Source organism: Poecilia mexicana, unplaced genomic scaffold, assembly GCF_051168715.1.
Source record: "Poecilia mexicana isolate PSO_F unplaced genomic scaffold, ASM5116871v1 scaffold_11, whole genome shotgun sequence".
NCBI lineage: Eukaryota > Metazoa > Chordata > Actinopteri > Cyprinodontiformes > Poeciliidae > Poecilia > Poecilia mexicana.
The window spans coordinates 287628-306555 of record NW_028263380.1 but is presented as its reverse complement, the minus strand read 5'-3'; the positions used below and the strand labels follow the sequence as shown (position 1 = coordinate 306555).

At 36.9% G+C, this 18928-nt stretch overlaps 1 protein-coding gene across 1 annotated transcript in view; it reads left to right on the top strand.

The window, feature by feature from the left end:
* Window positions 1-18928, top strand: part of epb41a (erythrocyte membrane protein band 4.1a) — a 123796-nt gene that overhangs the window by 79506 nt on the left and 25362 nt on the right. The window contains exons 15-16 of the mRNA XM_088010016.1: window positions 698-760; window positions 9928-10098. Of these exons, the coding sequence (XP_087866142.1) occupies window positions 698-760; window positions 9928-10098 (234 nt within the window). The remainder of the gene's footprint in view (window positions 1-697; window positions 761-9927; window positions 10099-18928) is intronic.

The following is an 18928-nucleotide window of genomic DNA, read 5'->3' as shown; positions in this document are numbered from 1 at the left end:
CATTACATTACAACAGTCGAGCATAACATCCTCGTGAAGTACATGTAACCACACCCTGCGACTCCCTGCAATGTTAACATGCTTATGTTAACATTGCAGGAGTATAGATATTAAATGATGAATTGAGGTTTTAAAATATTTATTATTAAAATTAAGTCTTACAATTTTCCCTATTTTTGTAATAGGGAAATATTTTCAGTAATAGTTTTTTTCCAACCCCAAGAAAAAAACAGCCATTTAATTTGTACTGTGAATGAAAACCTAGAATTCATTAATGATGACAGTTTGGAAATTTCTTGTATAATTCAGTTGTTTTTTTATCATCCTGAAACAGTATAATTTGTTAACTGTCTTGGCACAATATAACATGAGCTTGTTGAAATTTTGCAAATCCAGAAAACAGACACATGCAACATCCTATGCAGTAGCATCTTATGCATGCATAGCATGTGACTTACAATTCTTGTTTTTTCATGTATCTGCGTGACTGCAACACATACCCACCCAGTTTGTATAGGTTCGTCATCTTTTATTAGCTGAGCTGACAAATTGGGAATTGCATGCTGCATTCTATGTTTCTGCGCACCAATGGTTTATCTCGCTACCATAGCCATTGCTGTTATTTGAAGATTGAAACATAGACATTAATTCTAACTTGTTTACAACCAGTTTTATTCCTTTCCCTCATTTTTCACAGAAGAGACCCAAGAGACTTGAGGGAGAAACTATTTATATCAGACATAGCAATTTAATGTTGGAGGTTTGTATTTTCAGTGTTACCAGTTTTGGTAGTTTCTGTAACAGTTATGTGTGCATAAATGTAATGTTGATTTCCATTTGCTTGATCTGTTTGTTTGTTTCTTTTTTCTCTCTCTCTCTGTAGCTCAACCCGAAATGGTTTGCATGCACCATTTTCCTGTCTGATTGTCATGCAAGTAGCTTCTCATCAGTTGTTTATGTTTGTCATTTAAGCTATTCACTTTCTGAAATATATGGCTGGGAAACATTGTCATTTTAACAACAAACTCTGCAGCCCAGTTTGTCCTTAAAGTGTGTAACTAATTCCCAAATTAACTTTTTTTGCAGATAAATTGTCAAAATAGGTTACTTAAGATTCTATCTTTACAGACCCTTTCCAAAAATGTTAATGTCATGGAAAAGTTATTTAATTCCCATAATTCTATTCAGAATGTTAAACTTTCATAAGTTATAGGTTCAGGGCCCACAGTTTAAGTGATGTCAAATATTTGTTTGTTTGGATTTGGGCTTCCAGTTAATAAAACCCACAAAAATTTAAAAAAAAACTGAATACTCTGAAAAAATCAGCTTAAGCAACTTCTCAGTTTTTGCAGAAAAAATAAATTAATTAAAATTAAAATATTGTTTTTAAACATATTGTTTAAAAATGACATGTCAGTCTTCAGTACTTTGTTGGGAATCCCTTTGCCTTAATCACTGCCTCGATGTGATGTGGCATTGAGGCAATCAGCCTGTGGCATTGCCACAGTTATGGAAGCCTAGATTTCCTTGATGCTTGCTGTCAGCTCTTGGTTGTTTTTGGATCTGGTGCCCCTCATTTTCCTCTTGAGAATTCCCCATAGATCCTCAATGGGGAGTAGATCCAGCGAGTTGACTGGGCAGTCAAGTTGTGACCAAACCAGGTTTTGGCATGGACAGGGAACAGGTCCTGCTGGAAGATGAAATCTGCATCTCCATACAGATCCTCAGCAGAAGGAATCATGAAGTCCTCTAAAACATTCTGCAGACTGTTGCAGTGACCTTGGATTTAAGAAAGCTGAGTTTACCAAAATGTGTACCCGACATTGCGTCCCAAATCATGACTGACTGTGGATATTTTACACTGGACCTCAAGCAGTGTGGGTTCAGTTCCTCACTCGTCCTCCTCCAGCCCCTTGGACCTTGACTACTGAATGGAAGGCACACTTTACTTGCATCAGAAAAGAGGACCTTGGACCACTCGCTTCCTACATTGGCTCAGGTTCAGAAGTGGCTTGACCAGAGGAACCCGACAGTTATAGCTCATCTCCTGGATGCGTCTGATTGTGGTGGTTTTTGAAGCTGTGACTCCCGCCTCCTTCCACTCTTTCTGGATCTCTGCAAGATTCTTGAATCTTCTTGGTTTGATGATCCACAGGAGTCCACGGTCATTTATTTTGCTGATGCATCTTCTACTGCCACATTTTGCCCTTCCACTAGACTTTCAATTGATAGGCCTAAAGACAGCATTGTGCGAACAGCCAGCCTCCTTAGCCGTGAACTTTTGTGGTTTACCCATTCTATCAAGTCTTCCCCACATTCAACCAATCTGAGACAATTGAACCAAACTGAAGCAATTTAATGACACCTGGTGTTGCTTTGAGTTTAGTAGATTATTAGTGTGTCACACTCATATTACAACACTCATGCCCTGTAAAATTTGGGCTGACTTCTTCAGAGTATTCAAATTTTTTGAATTTCTGTTTTTGTGGGTTTTATGGGCAGGAAGCCCAAATTATGTAACAACAAACAAACAAATACTTGAAATTGTTTAAAAATGTTCCCTCATACAGCCCTAAATCTATGACAGTTTTAAAACTTTTTGAATGGAATTATTGGAATTCAACAACGTTCCCATGATATTCTAATTTTTTTGGAAAGGGTCTGTATCTTTCTATGTGAATTTTGACATTTTCTTGAAAATCTGTGTAGTTCTGCATTATTTTGCTTAAAACAGTCTCAGTCCTGGCGTCCTTAGGTCGAGCGCTGCCTAAGCGGTTGAATTCTTCTTATTGTTTAAAATGGTATGAGTTCATGTCAGTCAGGATTGCATAACCATCTATTCAGACATACAGACCCACCCGATAGCGACTCCGGACTTAGAATAGTGGGTGTGGCTACAGCAAGTATTGATCAATGGCGTGACTCAGCTTTAGAAATGTGTGATTTACTTGCACTGTCGATATGGAGTAGGATGCTGTTATTGTTGCCCCTTTCTCTGGCCACACATACAGGTGCTGGTCATAAAATTAGAATATTGTGATAAAGTTCATTATTTTCCATAATGTCATGATAAAAATTAAATTGTCATATATTTTAGATTCCCTTCTCCCTTCTCCACAATCTTCCTCAGGGTCCGGTCACCTCTTCTCGTTGTGCAGCGTTTTCTGCCACACTTTTTCCTTCCTACTGACTTCCCACTGAGGTGCCTTGATATAACACTCTGCAAACAGCCGATTCGTTCAGAAATTTCTTTCCGTTTCTCACCCTCTTGCTTGAGGATGTCAGTGATGGCCTTCTGGACAGCAGTCAGGTCAGCAGTCTGACCCATGATTGCGGTTTTGAGTAATGAACCAGGCTGGGAGTTTTTAAAGGCCTCAGGAATCTTTTTCAGGTGTTTAGAGTTACTTTGTTGATTCAGATGATTATTTTTATTGCTCGTTCAGAGAACCTTTTCATAATATTCTAATTTTTTGAGACAGGGATTTTGGGTTTTCATGAGCTGTTTGCCAAAATCATCAAAATTAAAACAATAAAAGACCTGAAATATTTCAGTTGGTGTGCAATGAATCTAAAATATATGACAATTTAATTTTTATCATGACATTATGGAAAATAATGAACTTTATCACAATATTCTAATTTTATGACCAGCACCTGTAGATGCAGGATGGATGGATGACTGTGTCAGATGGACTGCAGGGCTTTGAAAGTGGGGTGGAGTCTCACAGGAGCACTCATTGCTCACTCAGGACAGAGTGGAGCTGCTGCAAAGTTTCAGAGTGTTGTCGCTATAAAAGGTCTTCAGTAACATAGAAAAAAACGTTTCTAGATTTTCTACTCATTGTTTTTTTTTGTTTTAAAAAATCACTAGAGAAGACTGGAACATCACTAAATAAAGCTACAAAATTTATAGCTTGGTGAAAGCACTTTTTTTTTAATCCTGACTACAGGTCTGCTTAACACCACCACTCATCCCCACACTTGTCTCCGCCAGTAGGTGAAAATTTAGACCTGACAAATTCTGAAAACAGTGTTTATCTGCACCAGTAATACTTGTATCTGTGTGTATATTTGTTAAGTAGGCGAGTACGCCTACTTAACTGGAATTTTTCAGAATTTGTCAGGTCGTGGGATTTGGCTTTCACATGGTGTTAGCTAGTCTTTCTTTCAGCATTAGAATGCTGAAAGAAACCTGCCATATAAAATCATATGAGGCATGAAATACATGTGGGTATCATCCATCCATAGGACCCTTAAACATCTGTTAATACATCCTCCATGGTTCACATACGAAAGCTTCTTTGAGACTGAAGGACAATGTTGAAGATTATGAAAACTATATTTTTGTGTGCAGAGGTTGGGCAGTACTGTTAGACATTCAAACCATCATAAAACAACGCATAAGAAACCATCATTTCATTTTATTCATCAATGCCACAAGGGAAGAGTTGTTTGCTTAACTGTAACGTGAAACTTTCTATCTTGTTTTAACAAGTTCAAGAATAATCTGTGTTTTTGAAAAGGGTTTCTATACGATGGACTCATCTTATGCTGCCTGTCAGACAATGACTTTTAATGAGCTGTGAGAGGATGTCTGAAGAAGATCATATAAAACTATATCTCCTATTTCTAGATGGAAAGATCACAATTTTTTTTAGAACAGGCACAAAATTAATATTAGTAACATTATTAGCAATTATATTAGGACATTTTTTATCTGAGAACTTTCCAAACTTATTTCATTATACTGTGGAAGACAAATCTGATTTTCAACTGTATGAGGGAACATTTTCACTATTTAATTTTTCAGTTCATTTCCAATTGTATTATTTTTTATTTAGCCTCCTTTTTCATTTTTTCATAATCTGTATTTATATAAGAAATTTTTTATTGTCACTTTTTTAAGTCTGACAATAGTTTATTTTTCCTGTAACATTCCATAACCCCTCCAAGCCACTCACACCGAGTCTTCGCTTCTGTCTGTTTAACGCACTTTTGTACTTTACCTCTTACAAAGAGTCAGAGGGAGAAACAAAAAAAAATCTGTAAGTAAACAAAGTTAAAACAGGATAAGTGAAAATGTAATAAGAAAATATTAGTGGATAAAATAAATCAGCATATTAAAAAGGTGAAATTACAGAAAACTTATTGAGTAACACAGAATATAAAATAATAAGAAAAAATAAATTACCCAATAGTAAAGGAAATTAATAAAACAGTAAACTTGGACATTAGATGGAAGAGTAAATCAAAGCTACAAGACACCTTAAATGGCCCTTGCAGCTCAGCGCCGCTCCGGCCTATTGGCGACCGCGGGGGTTCTGACACTGCCGCCCGCTCGACACCGCAGACGCTCTGGCGCAGTTCCTGCACCCATCCGCCAGGCAATATGCATCGATGCTTTCGGCAGTGCTCCCCAATAATGCACCCAAAATCTGGTGCAGATTGGCCTATGTTGGAGAGAGGAGATGTAGCTGATGGATTAATCTAGGGGGCGCAGTGGAGTCAAATGACAATTTAATGCTATTGGGCTCTTTAGAGGTGAACAAAGGTCATACATATCAAGTTTGGTGCATATCAGATGATGCATGTGTGATTTAGCGACGACCGTATGCTTATGGCAAGTGATTTGATTCGCCATTTGACCACACCCACACCATGCAGCCAGCAGCCAGAGTTCATCATGCCATTTTATGCCAGTTTGCACAGGATTAAAGTCATAAGAATCATAGAGTAAAATTAAGATATACAGTAGAAAAAACAGCTGACTTCCAGACGGAAGTGGCCAGGGCTAAGGTGATGTCATCAATTGAACGTGACAATGTGATCATGACTAGTTGGAAGTGGAAGTCTGATGCAACTGTGATCTTACCTGTGGAAGTTATTGCACCTTGATGTTTCATGGCGAAAAGTCAAAATTTGCTTTGATGCTTTGATGTACAATAAATCTTTTGATAACTTTTAACCTTCAATTCCTCAAGAGTGTGCAGAGTGATTCTGAAGTCTGTATCTGAAAAACTGTAGGACAAATTCGATCAGATACGACGTCTATAAAAAAGACAAAATGGCTTTGATTCCAAAATGGCTGACTTCCTGTTGGGTTTGGACAATGACCCCAAGAGACTTTTTTGTACATCCTGATAAGATACACATATGTACCAAGTTTCATAATTCTAGGTTAAAGCATGGCTTGGGGCTGAGCATTTAAAATTTTCTAGGGGGTGCTGTTGAGAAATTAGGCCATGCCCACAAATGACTGTTATGGATTACTATTGGGGGGTGGATAAGGATCGATCCTCGTGCGTTTGGTTCAGTTTGGCTGAACCAAACGTATGGCAACAGCGTTACAGGTCACTTTGCCACGCCCACCTGGTCCATCAAAACAGTTCATGGTTGGAATCCACTTCACACCAACATGTCTTCTTTCTATGGATGCAGTTTCATGTTGATTAGGTCAAAGGGGTCAGATAGAGACCATTCACAGTAAAACATGTCACTTCCTGTTCTTATGGGGTGTAGCTTAAGTGATGTCATCATTTCACCATTGTGTATGATGAGTTTTTGTGCAGGAGATATAAAAGTTTTGTGTTTCATGGCGAGTAGGTGAACTTTAACCCCAGGCAACCCCCCTTCAGCAATGCACAAAAACTCACCGTTTTGATAACTTTTAATCGGCCATGCCTTATGACCAAGTTTGAAGCCGATCTATCAAAATCCCTAGGAGGAATTTGATCAAATGCGAAGGCTGTAAAAGGCCAAAATGAGGTCATAATCGGAACTTCAATCCAAAATGGCCGACTTCCTGTTTGACTTGCATTATGACATTAATTGTATTTTCTGTGCGTCTTGGGGAACTCTACAAGTGTACCAAATTCATGTCTCTACGATAAAGTAAGGTGATAGCAGAGGGTATTTTGAAACTTGCTAGGTGGTGATTTTGAGCCGTTTCTTTTGCGATTTTTGCCAAGTTTGGTGAGGTTTTGAATATGATAAAGCCCCCAAAAAGCCAATTCATTTGGGAAAAGAAAAAAAAAAAAGAAACAGTATGATTACAATAGGCCGTCACAGCGCTTCGCTGCTCGGGCCTAATAATAGTGATAATGTTCCATTAATGCTGTTGACAAGGATAGACAAACTATCTGTCTAACTAATCCTGGCACATTCATTTCTTTATTCCATATTTATAGATAATTTTAACAGGATCTGTCCACCGTAGACACAGTCTTGAAGCTACTATCCTGAAGATTTTACGCAATTTAATTTAGCTTTATTTTATTCAATTTTATGCCACTACTGACCTTCATATTTGATAGTGAGGAAATTGATAGGGAGAGAAAGGGAGGTGTGTTAACATAATAAAAAAGGTGGTAACTGTAGTGGTGACTGACCATCTAATAAAAGCTCCTTTATTATTTTATCTACTCTTTTTAACAGCTAAAATAGTAATGGTATACTGTACATTGGTGACTCTTTCCCAGTCATGTATGTAAGATCAGTTCCATAATCTACAGTTCTATACTGTGGTTGCTTGTAACTTTTTTCAGACAGCTTTTCTTCTCTTTCATTTGATCTGTACTTTTCAAGCTGATGTCTTTGTGCCATTTCTGCTGTCCTGGTAGCAGGACACCATTTCCTGGTAGCAGGAAATTTCCTGGTAGAACTCCCACCCAACCGGTTGGAGTTCACCGGTTGGGTGAACTCCCACGAACACTCCAGGACCCTGGTGAGGGTGTAGAGCTGGTCCAGGTTGTGAAAATCTGTTATTTCAGATTTTCACAGCCTTTACAATAAAGAGAATGACATTTAATTTACATAGATTTGATTTGCCCTTTCCTCTCCACCTTACAATCTAAATGTACAGCAATGTAAAAAAAAAAACATAAAACAAAAAAAAGTCTAAAAAAAACTTGTCGCTATCAGCTCACAGAATGGACAGCAAAGACTTGGCTTTAGCTTATGATTTCAGATATATGCAGTGCCCTGGGCATGCTTTGTTTGTGGATCTTTTTTGTCACTGACACATACTGTATGAGGAAGCAAACATGTAAATATTTTAAGACTAAGCGCATTAAGCTCGAGCAAACAGTGCTTTAAATTCCATCCATCCATGGATGGATGCTTTAAATTCCATGGGTTCCATCCATCTCTCCCACCCTCCTGTTTTCCTTCCCTCTCTCCGGTTATCTGGAGTAGGGTCGCAAAGGTGGCAGACTAAGTAGGAAGGCCCAGACTTCCCTCTCCCCAGCCACTTGGGCCAGCTCCTCCAAGGCATTTGTCCCCAGGCCAGTGTGTTCCGGGCACCTTGCGGTGGAGTGCCTGGAACACCTCACCAAGGAAGCGTTCAGGATTACTCTGAATCCCTCCCGGATGACTGAGCTTCTCACCCTTTCACTAAGGGTACCAGATACCCTACAGAAAAAACTCCTTTTGGCCGCTTGTATCTGAGACCTCGTTCTTTCAGACATGACCCAAAGCTCATGACAATAGATGAGGGTAGGAACGTAGATCAAACGGTAAATCGAGAGCTTTGCTTTTTGACTCGACTCTCTCTTTACCATGACAGACAGGTACAGCGCCCGCTCCAATCCACCTGTCATTCTCCCACTCCAATTTTCCCTCATTCGAGAACCCGAGATACTTAAAGTCCTCCACTTGGGGTATTACATCCTCCCCGACCTGGAGAGGGCACCTTTTCCAGCTCAAGACCAGGGCCTCGTACTGATCACAATCACTCTGATAAAGCCAGTAGGTGCACATCATCTACAAAAAGCAGAGATGTGATCCTAAGGACACCAAAACGGATCCTCTCATCACCTTGGCTGCACCTAGAAATTCTGTCCATAAAAGTAATTAACAGAATTGGTGTTAATTACTTTTGGATTCTGCAGCCTTGGCGGAATCCAACTCTTACTGGAATGATCCCATTTTACTGCAGACCAGACTGACACTGGTCGTACAGGGACCTAACAGCCCATATCAAAGGGCCTGGTACCCCAAACTACTGGAGCACCCCCCACAGGACTTCCCGAGGGACACAGTCCCAAGTCCACAAAGCACATGTAGAACGGTTGGGTGAACTCCACAAACCTTCCAGGACCCTGGTGAGGGTGTAGAGCTGGTCCAGTGTTCCACAAATAGTACCAGAACCACACTGCTCTTCCTGAATCCAAGGTTCGACTATCTGACAGACCCTCCTCTCCCAGATCCCTGAGTACACCTTGCCAGGGAGGCTTAAGAGTGTGACCCCTCTGTAGTTGGAGCACACTCCGTGGTCCCCCCAGCCCCTTTTTTTAAATAAGGGGACCACCATCTCAGACTGCCAGTCCAGGGGAATGGCCCCCAATGTCCACTCAAGATTGCAGAGTCGCGTCAACCAACACATCCAGAGATAGATTAAAAAAAATGGAATGCGAATAGTCAAATAGAATCTTGTAAGAACACAGTATTTTGTAAGTACAATAAATAAAAAAAAATGACACCAGAAAATTTGAAATAGGACTGTCTGTTGTGTTTCTTGTCTGACGATTCTCTCGGTATAGTTGGCAGATTCTTTTCCAAATGATTTTATCTTAATATGTTCATGTACTGTGAAGCTTTATGGGGTTTTTTGAGAAATAAGCATGATATGTTTATGGACATATCTTAGAAAAAGCACAAAGTAACAATTTTTACTGTACTGATAGTGTGGCTTCGACATTGTTTTCACACACATTTAAGATTACAAAAAAATCATTACGCACTTATCCATTTTACCTGTCCTTTCACTCATACTGTGCAATGTAAGTTCACAATGCTCCTGTTTTTCAGTATTTTTTTCTGGCTCATTTTTTCCAACATTTAACTCATTATATTCCTGTCTGTGATCTTTTTTTTTTTTTTTACCTTTTGCTCTATCATTATATTAATGTAACTTTTTCATTCTTGAAGGACCTTGATAAGACCCAAACTGAGATCATGCGCCACCATACTAGTATCAGAGAGCTGAAGAGAAGTTTTATGGAGTCAGTACCAGAACCTCGACCCAGTGAGTGGGACAAACGCCTATCTACCAACTCGCCACTCCGCTCAGTGAGCGTCAATGGCCAGCTGCAACCAGCGGTGAGTCCTGAGGAAATTATCTGCATATTTGTAAAATCAACTAAAATCACCATTCACAGTTGGTGTTCATAAGTTGTTTAATTTTGTAAAAATAGAAAAGTCTTTTTGTAAAAAAGAAAAAAAAACTAACAAGGGTGTCTGAAGCACACATAGAAGAGTATGGAATTCAGTATTACCCTTACCTTTATTCATGGAGTTGCCCCACCAACAAGAACCCTTCCTCTAAAAGGACATCAAACATATACTAATTACCGGGGTGCTGCCAGGAATCTTGGGCCCCCTGACAAAAAATTTGATTGGGCCCCCCACGCAGCTGCTGTTACAATTTTTTGAGTCTATTTGACCCATAAAAAGCATCACAATTTTAAAGGCTTGCATCTGCCATGCTTTCTTTGGTTCAATACTGATAATTAGCACAATATTTACTGCTCATGAATTTAACATCCAACAGTCCACATCCAGTATGCATTTAGGTTGCATAATTTTTTTCTGTTAGTTTTAGATACTGAAATGTCTCCCCATGAGCAACAGTCAAAAACAACGTGCAACTACACATAAAGCAATCCAGACTTCTCAAAAATGCTAGTAGTTGCATTTTATTCAAGCTGCAGTACATAACTTTAATAAAAAATGTTTTCTCCATATTTGTTAAAGCTGTCACCATGTTGTAGCAGTTTGTTATGAGACAGATAATCTGTGAAAACAATCAATCTCCTCCATCCCTCCTGAATTACTTTTACTGGTTAAAGTAATGCACCGTTCTGACCAAAACAACCAATCAGAACTAGTAGGACACTCTTAGCACTGTCAGTTAGCCTCATTCACTCACTGCTAAATGTGCTAATGGTGGAGAAACAACTTATTACAAGAAACTGTTTATCTGTCATCATTGGTTGCTATGCTAACTAAACTGAGCATTCACAGTTTGAATCTGCACAGCTCTGTGCTATGCTAGCTGATTAATTCAATTAAATCCTAGTGAAAAGGAGGATGTTTGATAATCTCACACAGTCTACCCACCTCTCTTGGAGAAAAACTGGGTTATAAATTAACACTCTTGCCTTTTTCTTTCTCTCTCTCCCTCTCTCTTTCTTTTGAAAACCTGATTTTCTAACTTTTCTTAGCAGCATACTAACTGCCACAATCGTTCGTGTCTTCCTACTTCTTCTTCTGTTGCATTTTCTGGCAGTTTGCAAACGCTGTGCATTACCGCCATCAACTGGATGGAGATGTAATTCAGAAATCTATTTTCTTTGTATCTTCAAATCATAAAACATTCGCACACATACTAAATCCTTTCAGCTAATTTTGTAACTTTCAAATATTTAACAAGTGCTGGAATTATATCCTGTGACTGATGTTTCTTTAATAAATTAACCATTGTTACTGAACTCCCCATTACCCTTTCCAGTTCCTTCCTCTCTTTTATATATTTTCTACAATGAATCAACACATTTTCTACTACTTCTTTTTTCCCACAATTGGAACAGTCACCTGATGGATGTTTTCCTATTATTTTTCAGCCACTATTCAAGCTAGTATGCTCAATCCTCAACCTGTTAATCCATATTTCCTCTCTCCTATTCATTGTACTACTATTGTTTCTTATGATTACCTCCTTCTGTGTTTTATATAAATGCCTTCCTCTTTCTTCTAAATTCCATCCCTCCTGCCATATATTATTTATTTTATCTTTAATAATTACTTTTATTTCTGCTTTACTTAGTGGGACATCATATTCATTTTCTCTTGCCTTAACTCCTTCTTTAGCCAATTTATCTACTTTTTCATTACCTACAATTCCTTTATGTGCTGGAACCCATGTGAATTGAATACTTATATTTTGTTGCTTTATACTATAGTATAAGTCACCTAACTTCATCTAAAAGATCTTGACGGCTTTCAGATTTTCCACTGATAATACTAGTTAGGCAAGACATTGAATCTGAACAGATAACCTTTCTGGGTTTTACCTCCACTACCCACTGCAACGCCAAAATAATTGCCAACATTTCTGCTGAAAAAATTCATAAATTATCTGTTGCTCTTCTTTTTATAACAACTTTTTGTTTAGGAATATATACTGCTACTCCTGTTTTACCATTTTCCTCTTTAGATGCATCTGTATATATTTGTCATACTTTCATACATTATTTCTAAATACTGCTGAATAATTTGATACAAACCTCCACATGACTGTTCTAATTTTTTGGTTTCTAAATGTACTATTGGCATTTCAAATATCCATGGAGCAATTTTAGATTTAGTTACAGTTTTACAGCATGCTATATTATTTATCCCCAAATGATTTGGATAAATATTTCCATCCCATCCAAAACTCCTTATGTTATGACCATATTCCCAACATTCTCTGAATACCTTTTTAGTACAGTGACTTTCCTCATGCCCTTGTAAATTTAACCAATAATTTGCTGACATTTTCATCCGCCTTAAGTCCAGTGGCATTTCTACAGTAATCACCTGAAGAGCAGGAATTGGAGACGTTCTAAAAGCACCACAACATATTCTGAGCGCTTTAGCTCGGATTCTATCTAAATCTAATAACAGTGAATTTGCAGCTGACTTGTAAACAGTATTGTTTACATCCATAGTCCAACACAGAGCGAATTAAAACATCATACATTCTCTTTAAAGATGTACTTGACGCCCCCCAATCATTTCCTGACAAACATCTCAATATATTGATACCTTTTTTTACATTTATCAATAATCTTCTGTATATGTATCTTAAATTAAAGTTTTTCATCAAACCATACACCTAGATACCTTACAATATTTACCTGCTTTAAATTTTGCCCATATAACCTAAGATCTACTGTAGGATTAACCCTTTTCTTTGAAAAACATATTACTTGTGTCGTCTCAACAGATAAATGAAACCCCCACTCATATGACCATGTTTCAACCTTATTAATTGCTGATTGCATTCTATTTTTTAAAGTAATATTGCCTTCTCTCACCCATAATGCCCCATCATCTGCATATAATGCTTTTCTAATTCTAAAATCTATATTATCAAAAATATCATTAATTATTTTATTAAAAAGCAACAGACTACATACACTACCTTGTGGAGTTCCATTTTGTATAGCATAAATATTTGAACAATTTACCCCAACTCTTACTTCTAGCCGTTCTACTCTTTAAAAAATCCTTAATCCAATTAAATATTTTTCCTTTTATTCCCATTTTATCCATCTTAATTAATAAGCCCTCCTTCCAAAGCATGTCATATGCTTTTTCAATGTCAAAAAATTTATCTAAGAGATTTTCTTTATTTACTTCTTCTTTCATTTTCTAAACATACCATTGGAAATGAAATGAAATTTATTCGAACATGATACAAATATAAAAATAAAATAGTGCACAGTAACAAGAAGTGCATAAGAAAGAAGAGAAAATACAGATTTTTTTGTTTCAGTTAACATATCATGCTCAAAATGGGGTAGGAAGAAGTGAGAACTTATAAACTCCTACCCCTAAACACTTGAAACTTTAGAGTCCTACTGTCATTAAAAAAATCAAAATCAAAGTGGCAGTCAGAAGTAACAGTTACTAATATTTACCTATACATTTTCCCATTTTATGCTGGTTTGTCTTTCTAAACCCTTACACCAAGTTATCTGCAATACACACCTTATTGCTTTCCATCACCCGTATGTGTATCTATTGAAAATTACCTCTTTGTACTTTCTTTTGAATTGTGTTAAACTATTGCTTTGTTTTAAATCTTCATGTAACTTGTTCCATAACTTTACACCTTTAATTGAAATACAGAAGCTTTTTCTTGTTGTTCTAAAATTGCGGATCTTGAAGTTTGAGTGACCCCTTAAGTTATACCCCCCTTCTCTTTCAGAAAACGTGCTCTGTATGTGCTCAGGTAACAACTTTTTAGATACTTTGAACATAAATTGAGCCATTTTAAATTCTACAAGCTCGTCAAATTTGAGAATTCTGGATTTTATGAAGAGCGGGTTTGTATGCTCATAATAACCGACATTATGGATGATTCTAATGGCTCGTTTCTGTAGGACGGTTACCGGATGTAAAGAGCTCTTGTAATTAACTCCCCACACTTCACAGCAATATGATAGATATGGTAAAATCAGAGAGTTATATAGAATATGAAGTGATTTAGCATTCAATACACGTCTAGCTCTAGCCAATATGGATATACTTCTACTGAGTTTACTCTGTAAATGTTTAATATGAGGTTTCCAACTGATTTTGTCATCTATTATTAAACCGAGGAACTTATTAGCAAAAACCCTTTCTAGAGTTACGTCCTCTATTTGAACTTGGATTTCAGTATTTTTATAACAGTTCCCAAAGACCATGATTTTTGTCTTGTCCAAATTTAGGGATAATTTGTTATGGTCAAACCATATCTTTAACTTACTAATCTCTGAAGTGACTGTTGAGAGAAGATGCTCTAAATTGTCGCCAGAGGCTAGAATATTTGTGTCATCAGCGAATAAGATAAGTTTTAATACATTGGACACTTTACTGATATCATTTATATAAAGATTAAATAAAACTGGTCCCAATACTGATCCTTGTGGTACTCCACAGACAGTCTCCTGCCAATCAGATTCCACATCTCCCAATTTCACAAATTGTTTCCGGCTCTTTAAATAACTCCTCATCCAGTCAGAAACTACTCCCCTAATTCCATAGCATTAACAATCATATTTTCCCCTGTGCAACACATTCATTATTCCACCAAGGAACCATGTTCTTTTCCCTTAATCCATTAGATTTGCCAATGGCCTTTTCTGCAGATTCACATATTATATTTGTAATAATTTAATTTAACTCTTCAATATCATTACTTAAATTTGGCATAATTTCCATAAGCTAATCGGACATATATTGTCCGATTAGCCCCCCTAATTCTCCATTTAGGATTCCAATTTTCTTCAACTACTACCTTAAAATTATGCAATTTAAGCAGAATAGGATAATGATCACTTACAAGGGGGTCATCATTAATTACTTCCCATTGACTAATTCCTGCTAACTGATCTGACACTATAGTAAGATCAATTGCAGATTCTGCTCCATGTCCTACATCAAATCTATTTCCTCTTCCATCATTTAGACAAATTAACTTATAGTCAGTCATCCATGAATTCCTCAATTATATTCCCATTTTCATCAATCTTTTTACTTCCCCATAAGGTATTATGAGCATTAAAATCTCCACATAAAATATTTATTCCATTCTCCTTCAAACAAATACTATCAAGTCTTTCTCTACTTAATTTTTTACCAGGGTTATAAAAATTGATTATATTAAATTTTGAGTTACTGATCCATACCTCAACCCCTATAACTTCTACTTCTTCATTTATATTCAAAACTTTATAACTAATACCATGTTGAACAACTATAGCAATACCTCCTCCTACATTTAAATTTCTATCTGTACGCAATGCTATGTATCCATTAAGAATAAAATCAAGTGATGGTTTTAACCAGGTTTCTTGAACACAAACTATATTTGGTTTAGCATTTTGACTTTCAATAAAATATTTAAACTCTTGGCCATTAGCAATTAAGCTCCTTGCATTCCACTGTAATATGGATAAAACCATCAAATTTCACCATTACTGGACTGTTGACTTTCATTTATCCCAGTAGTTAAAACTGCACTAACTGACTCAAATGACAAGTCTTCCATCTCAAGGTATTTTTCTGCTGCTTTGATTATTATTTTAATTCGATCTGTTCTACTTTCTGTCTGTGCTGAACAATTTATTACTTCCACAATAAATGCAACAAATTTCTTCTTCTCCACTATTATTGTACTTCCTAAGGTTCTCTTGCTCTGCATTTGCTCTGTTGTTTGAGATGGAGTCTGTGGCACAGACATGCTTTTAGCATTAACATTTTGATTACTTACCTTCTTAACTGCATCTGCATAGGTAATTTTTTCCTTTGTGCATATATATTTAGCACCTGCACTGACCTTTTATGAGCTTAACATCCCTTAAATGCTGCACTATGTTCCCCTCTACAATTACAACATTTTAATTTAATTTCTTCAGAACATTTTCCATATTCATGCTCCCCTCCACACTTAGCACACCTGGCCTTAGCTCTGCAAACAACAGCAATATGTCCAAACCTTTGACATTTATAACATCTGGTTGGTGGAGGAATGTATTGTCTAACTGCATAGCTGACATATCCAATCATTACTTTTTTAGGTAATCTATCCTCTTCTAGGACCAACATAACTGATTTACTAGGATTTTTAACTCCTTCTCTTGTAACAAACAAGCGCTTCACTTTAATCACCCGAGCTCCTTTTACATTACCTTTAATCTCTTCCTCCATCAAATCAGTTGATACTCCAGATATTACTCCCATTGCCTTTCCTCTGTCCTTCCATAATTGTGGTTTGATTGTTTTCCCCAATAACGTATTGCATATCATTAGTCCCTGCACCTGATCTCTATCTCTGCATAGCACCAGTAGATTACCATCTCTTAACATTTTAACTCCTTTCACCTCATCTACTATTTTATGTATTGCCTCACTTATTTTTAAAGGATTCAAAGCACATGGGTTCTGGAACCTAATAATCACTTTAATTTCATTTCCTTTATTTGCTTCTCTTTTTTCTTCATCAGATTCAATTCCTTTCCTCTTCTTATTTCCTCGGTTCACTGTTTGCCAGTCTTCTGTTTTAGCACTACTTTTACAGTAATCACTATTCTTACTACAATTATCTGAGTCATCTAATGCTTCAAATGTGTGGGTAGAATATCCAGACAGCAGAACTTGAGCTTAATTGATCTATAATTTCTTCTAGGGTTTTACAATTAAGTAGTTGAAATTGGGTCATTTTTCCAGCATTTGTTACATTTGGGTATAACATTGGTACTGGGATTTAGTGTGGACGTGCAGATCAAACTTCTGATTTTGTGCATTTTCTCTTCAAAAAAGCTGGCAAATTTGTTGCAGGTTGCATTAGATTGAAATTCAGGTGGTAACATCACAGGAGAGTTTGTGAGCCTGTCAGCTATTGCAAATGTTAACAAAGCTCAAGCATCGTTAATATTTTTGTTTATGATTTCTGCAAAGAATATTTCTCTTGCATGTTTTAGTGTTGAGTGATAGTTATGTAGTCTTTCTTTATAGATTTCATAATAAACGTGAAGCTGAGTTTTACGCCATTTACGTTCAGCCCTATGGCGAAGTTGTCTTGCAGATCTAAATCTTTGTGCATTTTTCCATGGAGACTTGTTCCTACCAGACACAACCTTCCCTTTAATGGGGGCAATGAAATCAATTATATCTGAAATCTTAGAATGAAAATTATCTAACAACTCATCTAATTCATTACAACTTAAGGACGGGGAGGTAGAGTAGATTTGATTAAATGTTTCTGCTGTGGTGTCTGTGAAAGAACGTTTTGTGATATTGGCTTTTTGGCTAAGTGAGTCAATGCTGATTGTGCTTTCAAAGATAACAACAAAATGATCCAACAGAGCGACATCAATTACAGAGACATTGGAAATATTCACACCCTTACTGATAATCAGGTCCAGTGTGTGTCCTCGATTGTGGGTTGCTTGGTTAATATGTTGAATTAGACCAAAATTATCAAGAATATCACACAGTTTTTTGCCCCTCTGTCTTGGGGGTTGTCAATATGAATGTTGAAGTCACTGACAAATATGAAACAATTATAATCAATGCATATGAGAGATAAAAGTTCATTAAAATCAGTAAAATCAGTTCTGCATATGTTGGAGATTTGTTTAAAGTAAATGTCAAAGTTCATTTATGGCCTTTTACCTCAATACTCAGATATTCAAAAGAGATTTTAAAAAAAAGACCCAAAAACATTTTGTTGCAATTTATGATATTCTTAAATATATTCTCACTGAAAAAATTGTAATTCTCAGGTGCTGATTCAATTAGTACAGGTGATTCTATATTGTCATAAAGTCATGATAGTTCCTGTGATTGATGTTCCTTTAGGCATTTGACTTCAGGACGTCTTATTTTGTATTTCTGTTTTTTGTAAGTTTTATTTTAGTGATGCGGACAGGTACTGTCCTGTTTTGTAGTGATGTGGGGCCAGACACATTCTGGGAGAAGACAGGTATAAAGATAATATCTGGCATCCAATCTCAGACTTCAGAAACAATTGGAGGGTACTCTGGGGGATCAGAGTCAGGAAATTCTGCTTTTTGAGCACTAAGAAAAGAAGTAATTTTATCAGTGAAACATGCTTTTTGGAAGCTCAGGAGAGAAGTGCCCAGCGAAAAGTGACGATCCAGTTTCTCACTGTTGTTGAAAAAAACATCTGAACCATTGTTAGATCAATGGTTCAGTCCAAAGTGTAGGAGGAGCAACAGCAGCGCTGAACTGCACAGGCTGACGTGAGGAACTGTTAGCTATGGCCCTGCAGCACAAACCCTTCAGTAAATAAATATATATTACACATTTTATTTACTTTCACTGCTCAATAGGAAAATAATGCATTAACAAAAAGCAGTTTGTTAATTTCATTACTTAGGCTTAATCATGATAAACTGCATTGTTATGCCTTAAATCAAAACTAGAAAAACTGGCTACATTGCTTTGATAGACTTAGCTTTTGTTAAAACAAAAGCAAATATCTCAATTATTTTTAGCCCTTTAACTCTTACGTTAATAAGAAGAGTTTGAAACGGCCAGGAGGGGCTGAGCATTACTGCTAGCCGACAGCTCTGTGGAAGCCGAGAGCAGATATAGCCATATTGCAGAGCAGTTGACAATAAAAAAAAGAAAGCATGCCTTCAATGTAGAG